At 48.7% G+C, this 18,754-nt stretch overlaps 2 protein-coding genes across 2 annotated transcripts; both read left to right on the top strand.

The window, feature by feature from the left end:
- Window positions 1-636: 636 nt before the first annotated feature.
- cdc25b (cell division cycle 25B) lies at window positions 637-5,536 on the top strand. The gene is made up of 15 exons (XM_053846037.1): window positions 637-1,079; window positions 1,163-1,245; window positions 1,453-1,501; window positions 2,320-2,361; window positions 2,449-2,482; window positions 2,564-2,701; window positions 2,886-3,005; window positions 3,104-3,235; window positions 3,308-3,379; window positions 3,456-3,644; window positions 3,713-3,811; window positions 3,887-3,949; window positions 4,024-4,122; window positions 4,182-4,427; window positions 4,660-5,536. The coding sequence occupies exons 1-15, from the start codon at window positions 898-900 to the stop codon at window positions 4,798-4,800; spliced, it is 1,689 nt and encodes a 562-aa protein (XP_053702012.1). The 5' UTR covers window positions 637-897; the 3' UTR covers window positions 4,801-5,536.
- A 3,377-nt stretch (window positions 5,537-8,913) lies between these two features.
- ap5s1 (adaptor related protein complex 5 subunit sigma 1) lies at window positions 8,914-12,797 on the top strand. The gene is made up of 3 exons (XM_053845470.1): window positions 8,914-9,123; window positions 9,322-9,613; window positions 10,762-12,797. The coding sequence occupies exons 1-3, from the start codon at window positions 8,942-8,944 to the stop codon at window positions 10,888-10,890; spliced, it is 603 nt and encodes a 200-aa protein (XP_053701445.1). The 5' UTR covers window positions 8,914-8,941; the 3' UTR covers window positions 10,891-12,797.
- Window positions 12,798-18,754: the final 5,957 nt, after the last annotated feature.

The following is an 18,754-nucleotide window of genomic DNA, read 5'->3' as shown; positions in this document are numbered from 1 at the left end:
CATCAAGATTATGAAAAAGTATTTGTAAAAAGTACATACAAGTAGTAAAAAGAGTGTAGGAAATACAGTGTTTATCAATATATCATTTAGTTGCAGAGTATTTCAGACAAGTGATTTGACTCCAGTTTCACAACATTAAATGACTACGTGTTACATGTGTTCCAACATGAGATGTGCAGTAGATATAAGGTCACAATTTGTGTCAAAGTGAAAACCATTGTGGAGTTAAAAAGCTGTTTGATCACTGTAGCTTGCCAGGCGGGGGACACATTTGCTGTGTAACATGGATTATGATGGCAGCCATCTTGCAAATGGTGCCTTTGCAGATCATGTTCAACTTTTCCAAAGCCAGAGGAACCTGAAATAAAGGTGTGGTGATAGTCCGACTCTGACCAAACGGTAGAGAAGCCTCCTCGCATCTCATTTGAAATGGCAGAAGTGCTATATTCTGGGCTGCCGTTGTCAGAACAAAGGGGCGCAGAGCAAAGATGTGACTGTGTTGTGGACTGTGTCACATCCTCGCGCTCCAGCCCCCATCCGGGTGAGAAGACAACAGAGCTGCATCGTCGTGCGCGCTGATTGGCCGGCCGCATCGAGCCCGCGCTCTGATTGGCTGCGAGATTGCCGCTTCACAGGCCGTATTTTGAACATAAATACGTTTCAGCGTCGACGAGTGCTCAGATCAGAGGCAGGCCGAGGAGCCGGAGGACGCCGTCGCTGCAGCAGCCCAGCCACCCGGGATGAAGTAACCCGCCGGATCAGTCGCCGCGGTTCACTCGCTCTTTCAGGATATGCAGTCTTAGTTCAACACGGTTCGCAGCCGCCGTAGTTAGCCCCGCTCGCGCCGCGTCTCCAGCCGTTACCTCAAACATACTCTCGGTCGGTGTCCAGAGTAAAATGCAGTCGAGTTTCAGCCCCGCCAGCCCGGTCGGCGCTAGGCCCCACGACATCCGCGGGCTCTCCTCTCTCCCGGACCTGAGCAGCGGCGCGCATCGCCGGTCTCTGTTCACCGCCGAGGCCGTGCTCTCGCCCGTCACCAACCTCGCCATGGACATGGACAACCTGATAGGACTCGGAAGGTAGCTTCCCTCGAGAGTGGCTCGCGTTTGCTTGTGCTGGCTCGTTCGGTTTTGGAACGTCTGTTTGTTCGCTTCCTTCGCAGCCACTGCAACACTCCGAACAGGAAGCGACATGCGCTGCTGGAGAAGGTTCCCTCGTTCGCCTCTGACGTCTCCTCTGATGCTGGTGAGTGCGGGGCCTTCCCTCGGTGTCACCTGTTCAACCCCGTGGCTAGTCACCAGGTCACAGGACCTGCAGTAGTGCATGCTGGATCCAAAAGTAGAAGGCAGTTGTTAATGCAAACCACTGTAGGCCGGTCTTTGAAGTGTGGGTCTGAAGTCACTCTGGCTTTATTGAGCCTCAGCACCAACTGTCTTATGTCCTGACCTGCAGGCCTCGGCCAAGATCTCCCCAGCCCTGTTGACTCTGAAGTCGAGGACTCGTGAGTAACTCTTCTTCTCAATTCAAAGTCTGTTTCTGCGTGAAGGAAATGTACATTTCCTGTTTGAGGCAACACCTGACTCGGCAGCAACACAGTGTCTTCTTGTCATTTTTTTATTTACTCATTTTAATGCTCCTGAAAAAGGCACAGCTCCTCAAAAAGTAGCTCAAGTTCCCCAAACACAGTTCCTTTTTTTACATTTATTTCCCAACAGGGAAGAACGTCCTCCTCACTGGATCCAGTTAGTTGTGAGATCTGTGAGCAGGTTCTGACACGGCGTCTGGGCCGAGCCTTTACTGGCCCTCTGCGTTATCTTTAGCAGCTTATCCTCAGCCCTTTGTGCGGTCAGACGCCCGAGCCTCGGCTGATGTGAGAGTTCCTTTACATTTGTCTGCGCTCACAGCTGTTTGGTTGCCAGGCGACCCCTCTGTGCTCGGCGTTTTCACGACAGCCCACCCTCTTTGGTTTGCAACACACTTTTCCGATGCGCTGTTGTTTCAGTCGAGGGGGTGGGTTTGGGGGGGGGGGTCACCCAAGGAGGCGAGCCACCCCCTCTCAACTGAAGCCTCCGTGGAGTGGGGCACGCTCCCCCCCCGTAACAGACAAAGAAAGGAGGTTGGAAGCGTTGGGTCCAGCAGGCGTATGCTCTGTTAGATGGCTGCATCCAGCCCCGGCTCCCGACCCCCCACCCCCACTCCACCCCCCGCCCAGGCCAGGAGAAGTGTTTTGCATACAGGTGGACCAGACTCCACTCCAGTTTAGTCCCTGTGACTGAGCAACAGCTTGATGCTAACTTTGTTTCCCTCCTTTATTTCCAGTTTTGAGAAATCCATCCAACACTCAAGCAGAGTTTTTAACGAGTGAGTGCGTCTCTGAACACTGACTTATTTGACCCCTTCAGATGATGCCTCTTACTAACCTTCCCTCAAACCTTTCTGTCCTCGCAGAAGGATGCCACTCAGAAGAAACAGTTCACTGCCGGTAAGCTCTTGCTCCATATGTACAACGCTGCTTCTGCGTGCAGTCCCAATTCTCACGTGTGGTTCCGTGTTTTCCGTCCAGCTTCAGCTCCAGTGCTTCAGTCCGCCACTGAAGGGACAAGAAACGCACGCTCAGCGCTACGGGCGATTCGGACAGAAGCCTTCACACTTGACTCTGCCGTCGATTTCGCAGCAGGAAGATAAAGAAAACATGGCAGAGGTTTGTCACTTCAGTCTGGCGTCCGACTTCTGCTTCAGTGCTTGGAATCTTGTTTTTGTATCTAAAGAAGTCATTGACTTGCACCTCAGTTTTTTTGTTCCATTGTTTTCTTTTTTAAATGAGCGTTTAGTTTAAACAATGAATGTTTTATTAAAAAGTCCATTTTGCTTCTTTACTCCCACAGGAGGGATTTGAATTCAAGAAACCGACCCGACCCGTGTCTCGCTGTCGAGGCCGCTCCTTCAACAACGACCACACAAAGGAGGCGTTCGCCCAGCGCCCGTCCTCGGCACCGGCCCTCATGGTATGTGGGGAACTGCAATTGTGGCTCGATTCAAACATAATCGAATGAATTGGAGGGTTAAAAGAAGCACCTAATCTCCTCTTCTGTTCCTCCAACAGCTTTCATCTCCCACTCTGGTGCAGCAGCTGGTCTTCTGCGACTCCAGCCCCGAGTTCCTCAGACGCTCCTCTCTCACCTCCTCGCTCAACGACGACGATGGCTTCCTGGAGGTCCTGGATGACAACATGGAGGTGAGGATGCGCTTGTTTTGCTCACCTGTGCTCCTGTGTGGGGCGGTTGGATTCAACGCGTGTCTCTTTCAGAACGATTCCATGCCGATGGGAATGGCGAGTTTGCTCACGGCGCCGCTGGTGGACAGCACCCTCGACGATTCTGTAGGTGTTCCCTCAGCGAGCGACGACGCGGCCGCTGGCTTTCTGCTTGTGCTCATTCCCTGTCGTCCTCCTCCAGCCTGTGATCCGCTGCCGGCCCCGGAGTCTGTTCCGCTCGCCCTCCATGCCCAGCCCGGCGTCCCGCACCGCCATGAAACGCTCCGACTGCACCCGAGACGAAAACACGCCCGTCCGAGTGAAGCGGCGCCGCAGTCTGGCGGAGGTGCAGGTGTCTTCTGTGGACATGGCCGCGGAGTCTTCTCAGATGGTGAGCACCGTTTCCGTCTGCCTCACTGGTTCTTCGGGGGCCACGCTGAAGACCGGTCTTTCCCCCAGGTCTGCTCCCCGCTCCAGAGGTCCAGATCATCAGCAGATATCGAGGAGCTGCTGGATCGAGGAGACAATTCTGGCGATCTGATCGGAGACTTCACCAAGGTACAGCGCCAGCGGTTCACAGCACCTTTTTTGACTGAGGCGCAGCATGTTCTCATCCGCTCTGCTCCTCCTCAGCCCTTCCTGCTGCCCACTGTGGACGGAAAACACCAGGACCTCAAGTACATCACCCCTGAAACCGTGAGTTGAGGCCCTTTTAGACGACACACGGAAACCTGCTTCGGTTCTTTGGTTCTCAACTGCTCCATTACCAGGTGGACGCTGCCCTGACTGGAAACCTGGACCATGTGGCGGAGCGAGTCATCATCATCGACTGTCGCTACCCGTATGAGTTTGAGGGCGGACACCTCAAGGTGAGAAGCCCTCCCTCGACATCTGTTTGAGCCTGAACTGACCGCGTCTCTCCGTCCAGGGAGCCCTGAATCTGCACCTGGAAGAACAGGTCCATGACTACTTCTTCAAGCAGCCCATCAAGGCTTCGTCCCCGGAGCAGCGCATCGTCATCATCTTCCACTGCGAGTTCTCCTCGGAGCGTGGCCCCCGAATGTGCCGCTACATGCGCGAGCAGGACCGCACCATGAACGAGTACCCCAACCTCCACTACCCGGAGCTCTACGTCCTGAAGGGCGGATACAAAGAATTCTTCCAACACTTCCAGGTTGGTACTGTTTACGCTCGCTGTGTTAGCGCCGCGGCGGTCTGCCAAAGTTGTTCTTAAAATTCAGCGTATCTAATCCACATGACAATATTTCTCTCGTAGTTTAAATGTTTCAGTGTTCACCGTTTCAGTGCATTATGGACTTGCAGACAGCAGTTCATAAGAGTATTGTATGGTCCCCACGGTCAGCCATGAGGCCATGTTGAAAGTCAGTTGTGTGGCGTCTCCTCAGGTGCGCTGTGAGCCCCAGTCCTACCGACCCATGCTCCACGAGGACTTCAAAGAAGACCTGAGGAAGTTCCGCCTGAAGAGTCGCACCTGGGCGGGCGAGCGCAGCAAGCGGGACATGTACAGCCGCCTGAAGAAGCTGTGAGTTCCCCCAAGAATCCCTTCGCTCCCTCCGTTCAATCAAGACCCTCGCTGGGGGTGGGATTCCAATCACATGACCAAGCCAGACAGGACCAGGGTGTTTTTGTTGCGACAGTTTCCTTCGCCAAACGAATGTGAAGAGACCGGTGGCCCGGTCTGGTCACGTCTTCCACTATGCAGATTGACCGCGGGTGTGACAGACTCTTGTGCAGTGACAGATTTTACTCTGAAAACCACTTGGACCTTGTTTTTTTTTTGCAATGGAAACGTTTGCGACCTTCCTAACACCATCATCGTCTCACCGCCGACCGCTCACTGGAGGTTTTTTTTTTTCTTTTTTCTAACTTTATTTAAGCACTTAAGTTAAATGTTCAGAGATGGTGCTTTAAAATTCAATTTTACTCCCTTTGATGTGTTGATGCGCCTTTATTCAGGCCTCCCAACAGTCGCCTCCGGCATGTGACTGCCGCAGTGGTTCGCTTTCATCTTTTGATTTTTGTTTTCCCCCCTCCTTTGGTCTGAAGCCAACCAAAGCAAACGCGTTACCTTTAAACTGGCGGTGAGATTTACAGTCGGGTGCAGCAAGTGTGAGGTTATTACTTTCACTTTTGTTTTGCTTTGAGTCCAAACATTTCCATTGATGTTTGTTTTCGAGTAAGTGGGATGTTTTCTATCTGGTGCCTGAAAGCTGCTCGAATAAAGATGCAATGTTCGTTGGAATATGATGTGAGAGGTGTGTTTATCAGAGGGATTGGAATTCAACTCACACTTTGATTTAATATTGGTCTTTCAAAAGGTTTTGAGATGCTTTTTAATACCTTCCCTTTGTGAGACAGGAAGCATCATTCTCTTCCTGTCCTTGATCATGGCATTGATTAATATACTTAATGTACTTGTTAAACCTAAAAAATGACAATTAATGGAGTTTGAGTTTATTAGTGTTCAATTACTCCATAAAATGGTGAACTTAGACATCACCAGGATCCTCCTCATGTTGCAATGCATGCTGGGAATGGACTCCAAATGTTGATCCCAGAATACAAAATAAAAATAAAGTCAGGAAACTTAAAAGTGAAAGTCCTGCAATGCATGCTGGGACGTTTGTTTTTAAAAACGGGTTGTTATAAAAAAAACTCTGACACAACTCAACAGTTTTCATATGTCAGTTTTTTAATGACCTGAAATTCCAAAATGCTTCATTTTGAAATGGTGTTAACCTAAATTCATGTTATCTTTAAACACTGAAACAAACTCGAAGAACAAGAGGACGTCGCTCTGAAATTAGTTTACAATAAACAATGACGAGGAGTTTGAACATCCAGGCTTCAATGTTGGCCCAGGAGCCGGTTTGTTCTGTTCTGGCACAGTTTTAACTGTTAGTTTGTGTGGGACTATGAGCAACAGTTTTGTCCTGCTCGCACGACTGAAGTTCATGTCATGGTAGCGACTGTGTCCCATCTGAAAATGGCTGCCATTTTGTTTGTTGATCTCATGCATAGTTAGGAAAGTAGAAGTGTTTTCCGAAGTTTTGCGTGACACCTATTTCTAGACTGGTTTCCTTGTGTTAATCTTCCAACAGATTTATTTTAAACATACTCTCTTTGTTGTTGGTATGAGCCGGGAGTGACTCCAGTGTGAGCAGCAGCGCGTCCCGCGCTCTGAAGCCCTTGGCCTCAGTTGTTATCTTTAGATTTTAGCGGCAACAGAGTCACGTGTGGTCCAGTGTTATGACGGCTGTAAACCAGTGTTTCCGCTCACGTCTGATCCTCCTCGACCCATTTCAAATTTCCCTCCCGACTGGCCGTGGGAGGGGCCACATTCCTCAGCAGAGGGAGTGACTGGTCCTGACTGGAGAGTCGCTCACGTGCCGGGACGTGTGACGTGGTGGACGAGGGGAGCGGTCCAACTCCCGCCCCTCTGGCACTGCACCAAGTTTTAAATCGGGCTCCTTCCCTGCAGCCTTTGTGGGAGCAGAAAGCGCTGGTGGGGGATAGTTGCCGTGAAAATCCTGGCCCTCCACTGAGCTACATCTGTGGAGAGAAAGTCTAAAGTTCTCCCCTCCTGAGCTCAAGGTCATAGATAGGACACTCGAGAATTTTACACTTGTCTTTCCAACAACAGACTCCTTGTTTGTGTTGTGAATCCAGCAGTCGAGTCTTCATGTATCGAGTGTTGTGTTGTCATACTGTCATAAAACAAGCTGAGAATCAGAGACGCTTTCTGTGGAGAGTAGTCGCAGTCCTCCTTCGGACATCTCTGAAATACTGTTGTTACTCTTGTTGTTTATTAAGCCATGAACCACAAGACACAGATTTAAAAAAGAAACAAGATGATTCGACTCCTCTCTAACCTTATTGTTAAAAAGATGATTGTTTTTATAGCATACAACACTTTAAAAAAGACAGTGTCTTCCCTCCACAAACGGTTATAGTAGTAGACAAAAATATAGTCTTTGATTCGTTCTGCTGTGACTCATGAACACAGATGTTTTGTGGGTCTGATGTGATCCAGCTGGAAATAAAGAGGACAAAATCCTCAAAAGTCCCGTCAAGGAGTTTCTGAAGAAAAATATCAGTTTCTGGAAGGTGGAGAGAAATGTATTGCACGTAAACATTTAGAGAGTCCTCACTGAAGTGAGATGACCTCCAGAGTTCACCGCGGATTTTGGCGGCAAACTCTCCTGGAACGATTCCCATGGTGACGCTCACATGTGTGTGTGTGTTGGGTGGAGTGCGAGTGGACCTTAAACCCGTGTTTCCACTCGTGCAAACGGTCACCTCACGAGTCTGATCAGCCGTCGGACCGGCGGATCGAAGGACCGCATTCCTTGCCTCGCTGTCACTTCCTGTTTCAGTAAACGGCTGCAGACGTTTGTCTCGTGCTCCACTGTCAGAGGCAGGGGACACCCTGGACAGCTCTCCGGTACATCGCAGGCCCCATGTAGACGCCCGCTCGTTCTCACACTCTGGCCTGTGGGAGGAAACCACACACAATGCCAACAGCGATTGAATAATCTCCTGCTTTGATTGAGGCATTTCTGCTGAGTCGTCAATAACACACTGGGTTCATTTATTTAGAATTTGAGGATGTGAGCCACCACTTCCTGTTGTTGTTCTGATGGGTTGAGCGGAAACAAGAATCTAAACTGGTGTTTCAGTCACTGTTTCTAAGGTCACATGACTTACGATGCATTTATTTGTTTGTGTATCTTGTCCCTTCAATATTTATGTTTTTATCTTAAATGTTTTAGAGTTAGCTTCAAATTTATAAATATATAAATACAATATATAATGTAAATTCATGTTTTATTCTTCAAACACCAAGCACTGACTCAATACTTTTAATGGAATGTGGTTCATAATGCGGATTACATTTGATTCGACAGCCTTTATTCATCCAAGTACTTAAGAATAGCGAGTAAAACCAGTCTGTTTTGTCAGTTAGACATCATGGAATTTGTCTCAAGTTCAGAGCTCCAGGATTGAAGCAGCCTTGTGACGGATGGCAAGTTTCTTCTGGGGTCAAGTGTGTCTCTCAAAGCTGTTGCTGTTCTTCCTCTGCGTGAGAAGAAGCATGACCAACAGCTGTGGGGGAGAACAGCAGCTTCTGCCAACACAACGGCGCCTCACTTTAACGCCATGAAATAACACGTCTTAAAGCATGACTGAACTCTTAAGGGATGGCGACAAGTGTCACATTTTAATTTAGAGTTGAAAAAACGTGTCTGTGAAACGGGTTTTTGAAAAGTGATTATGAATAAAATGAATAATGTTCAAGTTATACTAAATTAAATAAAATATAATATATTAAATAAACAAGTAAACTAAATATAATATATTAATATAATATTTTATATAATATTATATACAATATATATAATATTATATTATATAATATATTAAATTATATTTGACGGTGAAAGCTATTAAATGACTATGAAATCTTTTCGCTGACAAACGTTCACGTATAATGTGAAATGTTGATAAAGTTTGCAACGGTCGTTTCTGGTAACGGCTGCAAACTGACCTGTGAGCTCCATCTAGTGGTGTTGTCACGTGTAACACCAGCTCAAACCCGTCCTCGTCACGTGACAAAACCCGGAAGTGCCGCAACATCACAGCCGCTCCGTTCGGTCGCTTGACGACATGGTGCGCTGTTTCCTGATTCACACCGTGTGCCCGGTGAGCGCTCTCGGCCCCGGGGACAGTCGGGTGCTTTACTCCCGCGTGTTCGGTCCCGAGGAGGCGGCTTTGTCGTCCGAACACCGGCAGCTGCTCCCGGAGGAGAGAAGACTCCTGAGCGCCGAGAAGCTAATGCTAGTAGCCAGGTAGCAAAGTTAGACAGCTCTTCATGGGTGTTTGAGCGAACTCTGTTGTTCATAATGGTTGGTGCATGAATACTGACTGTTAAAACTACTGTTGAAATATGAGTAAAGTACGTTTTAAAACGTGCAGTTTTCCCATCTCTGTGGAAGACTAAATTGCATCACCGTTGATGTGGTAGGTGACAGTTGTGTGTGCTCCAGACAGGTCCACACTGCCGTGTCGCTGACCCGCCAGGCTTCGGCCCGCCCACCCGTGGAGATGGCCCCGGGCGAGGAGGCGCTGGCCCTCCAGGAGGCGGACAGCGGGGTGGTCCGGCTCAGGGCTGGGGACCCCTTCTCTGAGGAGATGAGCGCGCTGTGGTTCGCCGTGCAGAGTCTGGCCTTCGTCCTGGTCTGTGAAGCCCATGAGAACCTGCTGCTGGCGGAAGGAACCCTGCGGAACCTGACCCGACACTGCCTGGAGCATCTGCACATGCTGGGTCCAGGCAGCGAGGTAGGCAGCGAAACCAGCGGAGCGTCAGAGACACGTCTCTAACATGTTGTTGAGTTGGTGTCGTCCTCTGTTCAGCTATGAATCAAACGAAAAGTACAAAGTATAAAATGATGGATCCATACATACATTGAAACAACAAAATATTGTTTATTTTTCATCAGTTTGACAACAGCACAATAAAGCACCATGCTGACTATATTCAAGTTTTTACATCACCTTATTTAAACTAAAGCTCTTTTAATGTCTTGAAAATATTTGCATAAGAATTTCGATTTTATAAGAATTCCAAGTCCATTCAGAGTGGTGGAAACCCTAGTCATTGTGTAGTGAAAAACCTCCCTGAACCAAAGCAAAAAGATGCTTTTGTTTGCTTTGGTTCAGGGAGGATTCCTCCATGTTTGTTGCTGTTGTTCTCATCCTAGCTGCCACGAGTCTGGTGCATCAGTGGGATCAGTGGAGCAGGAACTCCTGCACTGACAGAGGCTCCCTGCTGTCTGGAGAGAAAACTGCTCATTTAAAGAAAATTAAATTAAAACAATTAAATGCAATTAAAATATTTTAATGAGTTAATTGCTATTAATTAATTGCGATTAACTCATTAGAGTCCCACCACTTTTGTGACTCACAGAATTGGTGACAGCAAAAACTGCAGTTTTTCATCGAGTAAACCTGTCTCCAAACAGCAGCGGTCCGTCTGCTCATATGTCTGGCCGCAGTCTATATACACATAATAATGTGTTCCTCTCCAACATTATTATGGTTTTCATATTATCATGGCGTAAAACTCGACACGGTTGACATAAATATTCTCTAAAATAGTCTTTGATTCATACTGTCTTTAAACCGACTCATAAACACAGTAGTTTTATGGGGCCGATGTTTTCCATGGCATGTGATCCAGCGGGAAATAAAGAGGATGAAGTCCTCAAAATGTCTTCTGCTCAGAGCTGCAGTTTATGAAGGAAAAGTCCCTGGGAGGTGGAGAGAAATGTATTCCACTTTAACATTTTGGATCATTGAGACACAAATTTGCCGTGTGGAATTTCACAGCCCGAAAAGAACATCAGCTGATGTCGACAAAGATTGAATCAAGACTCGTGAAATCTGCGCTGAAGTGATTCTGAAGTTTGATCCATGTTTGTGTCCAGCTGCTTCTCAAAAGCGACCGCATTGACGTCCTACTCAGTCGCCTCCTTCCTCACGGCCAGCTCCTCTTCCTCAACCACCGCTTCGCCCAGAGTCTGGAGAAGGAGGTGTCCGCCTACATGGCCAAGTGAAACATCGCCCCCTGGAGGTTGCCTGAGTCGCTGCGCCCTCTGGAGTTCACTCCCCCACCTTCGGCGTCTGTGAGGAAGACGAAGAGTGAGTTTGCTGGCAGCTGCCTCTTCCTGAGCAGCGAACACATGCAGGAGTAAATCTCTGCTGAGTGTTTACTGTGTGGGCGGCTTCAGCCCAAATCCTGTTTGTCAAAGTGAAGAGCGGAAAGGAAAATGTGGCAGATTAAAGGAGAAGTCGGCCAGAAGAAACCAACGCGGCAGCTTTGAAGTTGAGTCAATATCACCCAGTGGATCAGGGTCACGCTGGGACTGATGACTGGCCGTGTTTCGCTGGACCGATGGCTGCAGCTGACGCCGCAGCAAAGACGATGTGAAAAGCAAATTAGTCACGGAGATTCAGACAAAAACTGTGAAAAAATACAATGTTTCTGGAGAGTGACACATAATAATAAATCATACAAATATTGACGACATAATTCTGTGTGATTTAAGAACATATTTTCAACTGCAAACTTTAACTCGACAGTTTCCAAATATCTTGACAAGTGAATAAACTAGTCATTAGCGAGCAGAAGGTTCTGACCATTCACACCTGTCTCCACAAGAGGGCAGTGTTCAGCCATGCACGCCACTCTTCCACGCTGACGGCAGAAAGTGAGAAAAAAACACGTTCATAACTGTGTGTTTGTGTAATTGGTTCATCATCGCTGCTGATTATTAACTCAAAAAGGAGGCTGATCTCCACCAGCTGCTGGATCCACGCGCTCGGACTTGATGATCGCGCTTGATTGGTTTGATGTTTCACTGTGTGTAAGGTCCATGTGGTCCATGTGTGCTGCAGTTGTTGTGTATGTGAAAGGGCCCCGAGGGGTTTCAGTGGTCTGTGGAGCTGGGAAATTGGAAAATGGGCTGCAGGTATTCAGACGAGGAGCGCAGGAAGTGAGCAGACGTGAGGAGGAGGAGGAGGCAAACAAGTCTGTATGTAAACAGCACGGTCACGTTTTTGCCCAAGATTGGGACGCAGCTCAGTGGAGTGGTGTCTGAGCCCTGTTTGTGGCTGTTACGTTGCACAGTGGGGCACGAATACACTTGCTGTTTCCTCACTTGTTTCATCTCTGCTCAACCTGAATGGCGTCAGATGCAACTCAGCAGTACACAGCTGCGTCTGCGGTCAAACTGCCCGAAACACTGCAAGTCAGGGGCTCAGTAGGGGGCGATCTCGGTTAAAATAAATGATGAGATGGTTGTTCAAATCTGGACGCTTTAGAGCAGAGAGCGCCACCTATTTCATGGCGCATCAGGAGCACCACAAGTCTACGACTTGAATAATAAACTTCACACATTTAATTTTTGTTGTTTTGAACGGTGCTTACGAACAAAAATGGCTGCCGTCGCAAGTCAACAGAGGTTTTGGTCGCTCACCCCGTCCCCCAGTTAGTGGTGTCCAGGGCCTGCAGCAGGTATCGATAGACTTTGTGTAGAAGAGTCCTACTTTTCCCAGCAATTTTGGATTTGAAGGTGAGGTGACATACAGTGCCACCTAGTGAGAGCTGAAAATGTGGACGCTGTTGTGGGTTTCCTAGTGAGGCAAGACCAAAATGGTGCTGTCGGATCTCAGTGTGGTCGGCTGGACCCGTGTGTCCCAGAGTGACGCAGACTCATGTTTCCTCCCTGCCTGTGTATCCCCAACCCCCCAAAAAAGAGCAGTTGGGTTCAGCCATGGTGCATGTCTCTTGGTCTCTGTAGTAGCCATAGCTGTGTCCCATGTCTCCCCCTAACACCAGCACTTGGTTCTGAGCGCCCTCCACTCTGAAGCGCCCTCCCATGATCAAGTGAAGCGACCGACGTCCCTCAGAATTGGGACAACACTTAAAGACAGCGTCTCATTGGCTGCAGTGCTGTTTTGTTTCCTGCATATCCAGTGTTGGAGACAACGTTTTGAAAATGACAGCTCCAACGTTTCTGCAAGCTCTTGCGTCAGCGCTGATCATCTCACTTGGTTTGGTGAACCAGCGGAGGAGATAGATGTGTCAGAGGTGTGAGGATGCTAACGTTAGCCTGGATGCTAGCCCACTGTTGTTGGTTCAGAAGAAATCCAAACCTACTGTTGAACATCCACGTTGTATTGTTCATGTTGTGGGACACGGTGGAGCATTTGGCTCGCTGACGTGTGACACCAGAGAAAGTCAAACAAGGGAAGAGTGGTCCTGGCTACGAACATGTCCCTGTTGTCCTGTCCAACATTGTTTTGGAATCAAGTCCTTTGGTCTCCTGGACATCTCTCCACACTTCATATTCCCACTTGGTTTCAAGTCAGCTCCGGAGCTCCCTGGGTTTGAAGGCATCATTTCAAGTGGTGAACGGCCAGTGAGGAGGACTGGGACACACCACACTGACACGTGACGCACGGAGCCCAGTGTTAGGGTGAAACACCAGTGTGAGGGCGAGGAATGGGACACAGCCCATAACATCATGTGCTGATCTCTGGGAAACATTTCATGTCTAATGCGTCAACATTGGACTCAAAAATCCACTTGACGCCCGTCGTAATGCGCCACCTTGGGAGTGACAGTGTGTTGCCTTCAGGCCGTGGAAACGCCCTCATATGGGTGACAGACGTGGCAATGTGGCAATGTGGCATGAGGGAGCCCTCTTGTGGACTCCATCTTCACTGCATATACAGAAGCTAAGCCAGCGCCGGGTTGGTCCCCCTCTTCTTGCTCAGTGTCCAGGTGCTCCACTCTCCGCACGTGTTGCTTCCCCACATCTTGAACAAGTGGAGATATTTCACACACACCTCTGTGTTTCCTCCAGGAGGAAAGAGATGTGTTATTTATGAATCCAGCTCCGACACGTGGATCGATGCTGGTTGTAGCTGAGGTCTTTGTTTGGATGAGCAAAGATCTGCAAACGTGCTGTAATCCCAATCGCTCCTTCTCCTTCCATCCGCCGTTTGGCTTCAAGCTAAAGAGGAGCATCTTCAGTTCCTTGTTTTTACTCCGCCACCTCCCGAATGAGCTTTTCCCTCTTAATATCTTCTCCCCTGCCTCATTAGAGGCCTCCCCGACGATTGTACGCCTGGTGGCGAGAGCACAGGCGAGCAAATGGGCTCCTCTGCAGCCAGTGGTACTATATGAATTTCAATGCCAGATGACGACTTATTCGCGTTCGCCGCTGTCGGGCCACTTGCTGTGAAATACCTGGACGCTCCTCTTCATATCCATCTTTTTTATTCCCTCTCAAGTGCGGAGCTGGGAAATGTGGACGATTCTCCTCGCGGGCTGAATTACTCCGAGCATGAGAATTCAGTGATAATGGCTCAACGCCACTCACACGGGTCGCCACATGGCGTTGGAGTGATGTGTGGAATCTGTAGCGTGAACGTTACCAGGCCGAGGCTCGTAGGCGACGACGCCCGTGCACCATTTAATGACCTGGAAGTTGTTATTGTGTTGGCTCTTTGCCACAAATTATTCTCGGAATTGTCTCGAAGCGATGCCCCCTCACACTCACACACACACACACTCGCGGAAGCATCGCGCTCTTCACCTCACAACAGTTAGCAGCTTTGGGGCGATTACATCCGAAACATGAGTCACTACATGACATGAAGCTTCTTTGTTGCCACGAGTGGAAGCGTATCAGGCGTCTCAGTTGTTTTTACTGCGCTCGCCTCAAGCCTCTGTATTCGACATTTAGTGAGGGAAGTCATCACCGTTCTCCTCATGGAAGGTTCGCAAGCATTGCCTTGTTTGGATGATGTAATGTCAGTAACTGTAAAGTCTGTGATGAAAGGTCACAGGTGCTAAACTAACCTCCCCGTATAAAACTGCACCCGTCCATTTCAAAGCATGTTACCGTCACTGATCTCATGCTTCCCTGGGTTCTGTATTGCCGTACACCAATATAGCCACCAGGGGGAGCAGCCCCCCTCGAAAGATTATGACAACAACAAACTCCCAAACCAACATGGCGACTGTGGAAGAAGCATTGATCATGTAGCTCTTGTACAAAAGAGGAAACGGAGGCAGCGTTGTAGGAGGCGGTGGTGGCCAACAAATATATCGCCACTGGAGGACGGAGAGTTTCCGCCATTGTTATGTCTTCTTTGTGTCTCCTTAAAGCGATGCATCTGGTAGTAACAGCAACACTGCCCCCCATGGTTTCAGATGGTACTGCTCTGTTTGGTCCGTATCTGTAAGCTTTGTGGAAACGTGCAGAAATACAGAGGAAATTAAGGCAGAGCACGTACAGATCCATTCGTAACGTTGAGCTTGATGTCTTTATGAGGCTTCATGAAACTGCGTCGGCATTTTCAAAGTCCACTAGATGGCACGCTCTAATCTAAAACCCCTGGATTTGAACAACCGTTTCAAGGAAACCTCTTGCCAAGATGCAGCCTTGGACGACTCTTCCAGTGAGGTGGAGGCCCTGGGGCAGACCCAGGACGCCTCCTCTGACTTCTCTGGAAGAGGGAAGTCTGGGTCTCTCCTCTTCGGCTGCAGCGCCTGCGACCAGACGTCACATTAGCTGAACAAAATGGATGGATGTCTTTTTCAGTCGACATCATTCAGATATAAACAAGAGGAGATATCATTGGTTTGAACAGCAGTATTGAATGATACACGTCCTCATCCCTGAAACTGCTGAAACACGACTTTATGTGATGGCAAATGAGAAATAATGACAATAACTGAGAGTACACCGCTTCCCTTTCCTCACTCTTCTTTGGTTTCCTGGTTTTACTCGCTGATCATCCAGTCAAATACAGAAGAGAATGATGCCTCGCCAACCTGCTGAGAATCATTCACAATTGTTCTCCATTATTCCTTCTCCTCTGGTTTGCTGGTGTTTTTAAGCATTACAATTTCCTTACGAAATCATTTCACGGCTGCATTTGTTTCCCTCCCCGTGTCTTGTTTTCCTCCCAAATTGATCTGTTGATCTCCAAATAAGCTAAGTGATAAAGGAGTCTAGACAGAAAAATGCCACCTGCTCCCGATGTTCCGACGGCGACTCTGAGGGGATTATTTGGCAAACAGGGCTCCACCTGCCTGGACCCGCTTGTTTCTGATCTCGCGGCTGTTCCAGTCAAGCTTCATTTATTTCCCTCCCTGCTGCTTGAAGTACAGGAGAATAAAGGCTCCTGTTGAATCGCCTGTGCGTTGATACTCCAGGCCTGTTGGTGCGGCCCCTGAAGGTGCACTGAGTTAAAAAGCCCGTCCTGTGTGAGAGGCCAGGGCAGGGATGATGTTGGCTGCTGTACACCTCGGGATAGACTGTTAGACCATGAAAAGCTGGACGCCCTCCAGCACTCCAAACTGGACGCCCTGTTTCCTCAGCAGGACGCCCTACATGTATTATTAGTGCCTGTATCATGCCCAACTCGCAGTGTCATAGCACTGGTTTACATTAAGTTGTGTTTCTGCCCCGTAATTTGGCCAAATATGATCCAAATTCACATATTCTCAAACCTTTCGCATCCGTATCTTGGCCATCGTGGTCGCCATATTTGTTTCCTGCCGTAATCTCGCGGTAAGTGGCGACACTGGCGGCATGGAAGCGCTGCTATTGATGGGATGTTGCTGACGCTGATGACAGGAGGAAACCGCAGATAAGTTCCAAACTTCAAACAATCCTTCGAACAAACTCATTGCTTTCTAATTGGAGGAATATTTGGCGCTCCCCTCACCCCCCCCTGCATCCCAGCGGCGAGCGGACGAACACGCAGCCCTTTCAGAATGAGAGCGAAATACCATGCTTGTTTATCTGTTGTTTATCAAGTTATTTTTGGTCCAAATAGATGTTTACAGCTGTGTTTTTTACAAAGCAAGTTGATGGTGTTTCGGGAGGGAGTGGGGTTAGGGGCAGGGTTATGAGTCGTGGGCGGGGTTTTGGACGCCCTGTTTCAAAATCCTAGCTAAAATCCTGTCTCTGGATCAAGCTTCTGGGATGAGAACATCAAGTTTTGTGTGGCTTATTGAGTCACATTTAAACAGCTGTGTGGGTTGGACTGTGATGACTCCTGCTCGCCGCCTCCAGACAGTTACAGTCTCTTTACTGCAGGTTTCATTTGGACGGTCTGTGCTGCGTACTTCAGCGATCATTCATCCCTAAGCACATTCCTTTCACACCGTGGAGCCACGGCTGGTGTGGCCCAATATTGGACGTCTAATACCAGGCGATTCAAAACCATAACTCTTGGACAACAAAGTGATTTCACTTGGACCACAGCAGCTTTCTGTATTGTCACTGCCACAGCCTCCACCTTCTCCTATCTTCATCATCCTGGAGTCCCTCCTTCATGTCCTCTTTCGTCATGAACCATGGTCGTCTCCTTCTTCTATCTCCAACATTCTTGGTCCAACACTGACTCTCCTCTCCATTCATCCAAACCATCCCGCCATCTCTGACTCTCATGGCCTTCAGTGAAATCTCTCTTCAGAGAGGTTCAGAAAGTCTCTTGACTTTTTGTACTTGGTGGGCAGGGCCTCTTCCTCTTCTAATAATGGTGATGGGCAGTGCGGAACAGCAGCTGTGAACCGTTACATCCCAGTCTTTCATCGGAAATATCAACGTGGCGCAGAGCATTTTCTCGCACACCTCGGAGGTTCAACCTTAACCAGGTCTTATCACAACTCTTCCAGCCAAACAAATCCCTGGTATCTCAAGGCTGAATTGTGTGATGGAATTCTTCACCAGCCATTCATGGAACAGTCAAGAAAAACATTTCAGTCACTTTTGAAACCGTCATTTCCTTCTGACTGACGGCATCTTCCCGGAAAGATCTCAAAAGCCTTTGTGAGTGACGCTCCGCGGTTGACAGCGCCAGTGAGCCACAAACATTTATGACAGAGGCTGCAGGGCAAGTGGAATCTGATCAAGGGTCGTAAATGGACTCCGGATGTGCCTGACTTGGAAGCACTGACTGGCAGGGTGTCAACTCCAGGGGTGTGGAGGTCTCGTCCACTCTAGATGAGACATCAGCCCCCAAGAGAACCGATCTGTGAGAAGGAAAAGAATGAAGCAAACTGGATTGAAGTGGCCTCCTTTGATCCTGGATTCTCCTCGCCAAACATTTGGACGGACCTTCGTTCTCTCTCTCATGTCGAAAGGAAAACAAGGTTGCCCTCTCACACTTGGATCTCCAAGAAAAAGCCAAGACTCTGAGGAGGCAGGCAGCGGCATGCAAGGCACAGACAGACAGTTGGGGTTAGGTGAGCCATGAGATGGCGCTCATTCCGCTCAAACCTCTTGTGAATTCTATTTTAAAGCCCCTGAAACAGCCATGAGTTTCGGTCACGGTAACTTTCTGATGGCGCCGTGATGTTCCTCGCCAGTTATCTTCCTCTTCCTCTACCTGGTTCTTCCGTTTCTTCCATCCAACCCGTCCAACACAACAGCCCAATGCATCACTCCATTCTAGTGAAGCGCCGTCCCTGCCCCTCTTATTTGCCACTTTTCCTAAAATATCGCTGTGCTCAATGACGATCCGATCTGTTCTCAGCAGCCTTTCATTTTCATTCCAAAGCTGCTTTATTTTTTTTTGAACATTACCATCTGCTTCAATGAAACACTTGGGGCTGGGTCCATCTGCACACGCTTCCTCGAAATGGGAGCATTTGGGGAATACATTAAACTTTAAACCTTGTGTGGAGCGTATGATGACGCTGTGGAGTTCACTGTTACGTGAGCACGGTTCCTCATTCCTCAGGTGAACGTGGCTCCGCAGACGCGAGTGAATGGATGAGACAAAGGTGATTTACCAGAGAGAGTCGTAACTACGCTGTTGTTAGCGGCAGCTCATGTGCGTTGTACGAGTCTATTCACCGACTGGAAGAATAGAAGTTCATTAGCACTAATA

Source organism: Synchiropus splendidus, chromosome 16 (assembly GCF_027744825.2).
Source record: "Synchiropus splendidus isolate RoL2022-P1 chromosome 16, RoL_Sspl_1.0, whole genome shotgun sequence".
Classification (NCBI taxonomy): domain Eukaryota; kingdom Metazoa; phylum Chordata; class Actinopteri; order Syngnathiformes; family Callionymidae; genus Synchiropus; species Synchiropus splendidus.
Note: the sequence above shows the minus strand (reverse complement) of the source record. Positions and strands in the feature narration are given on the sequence as shown.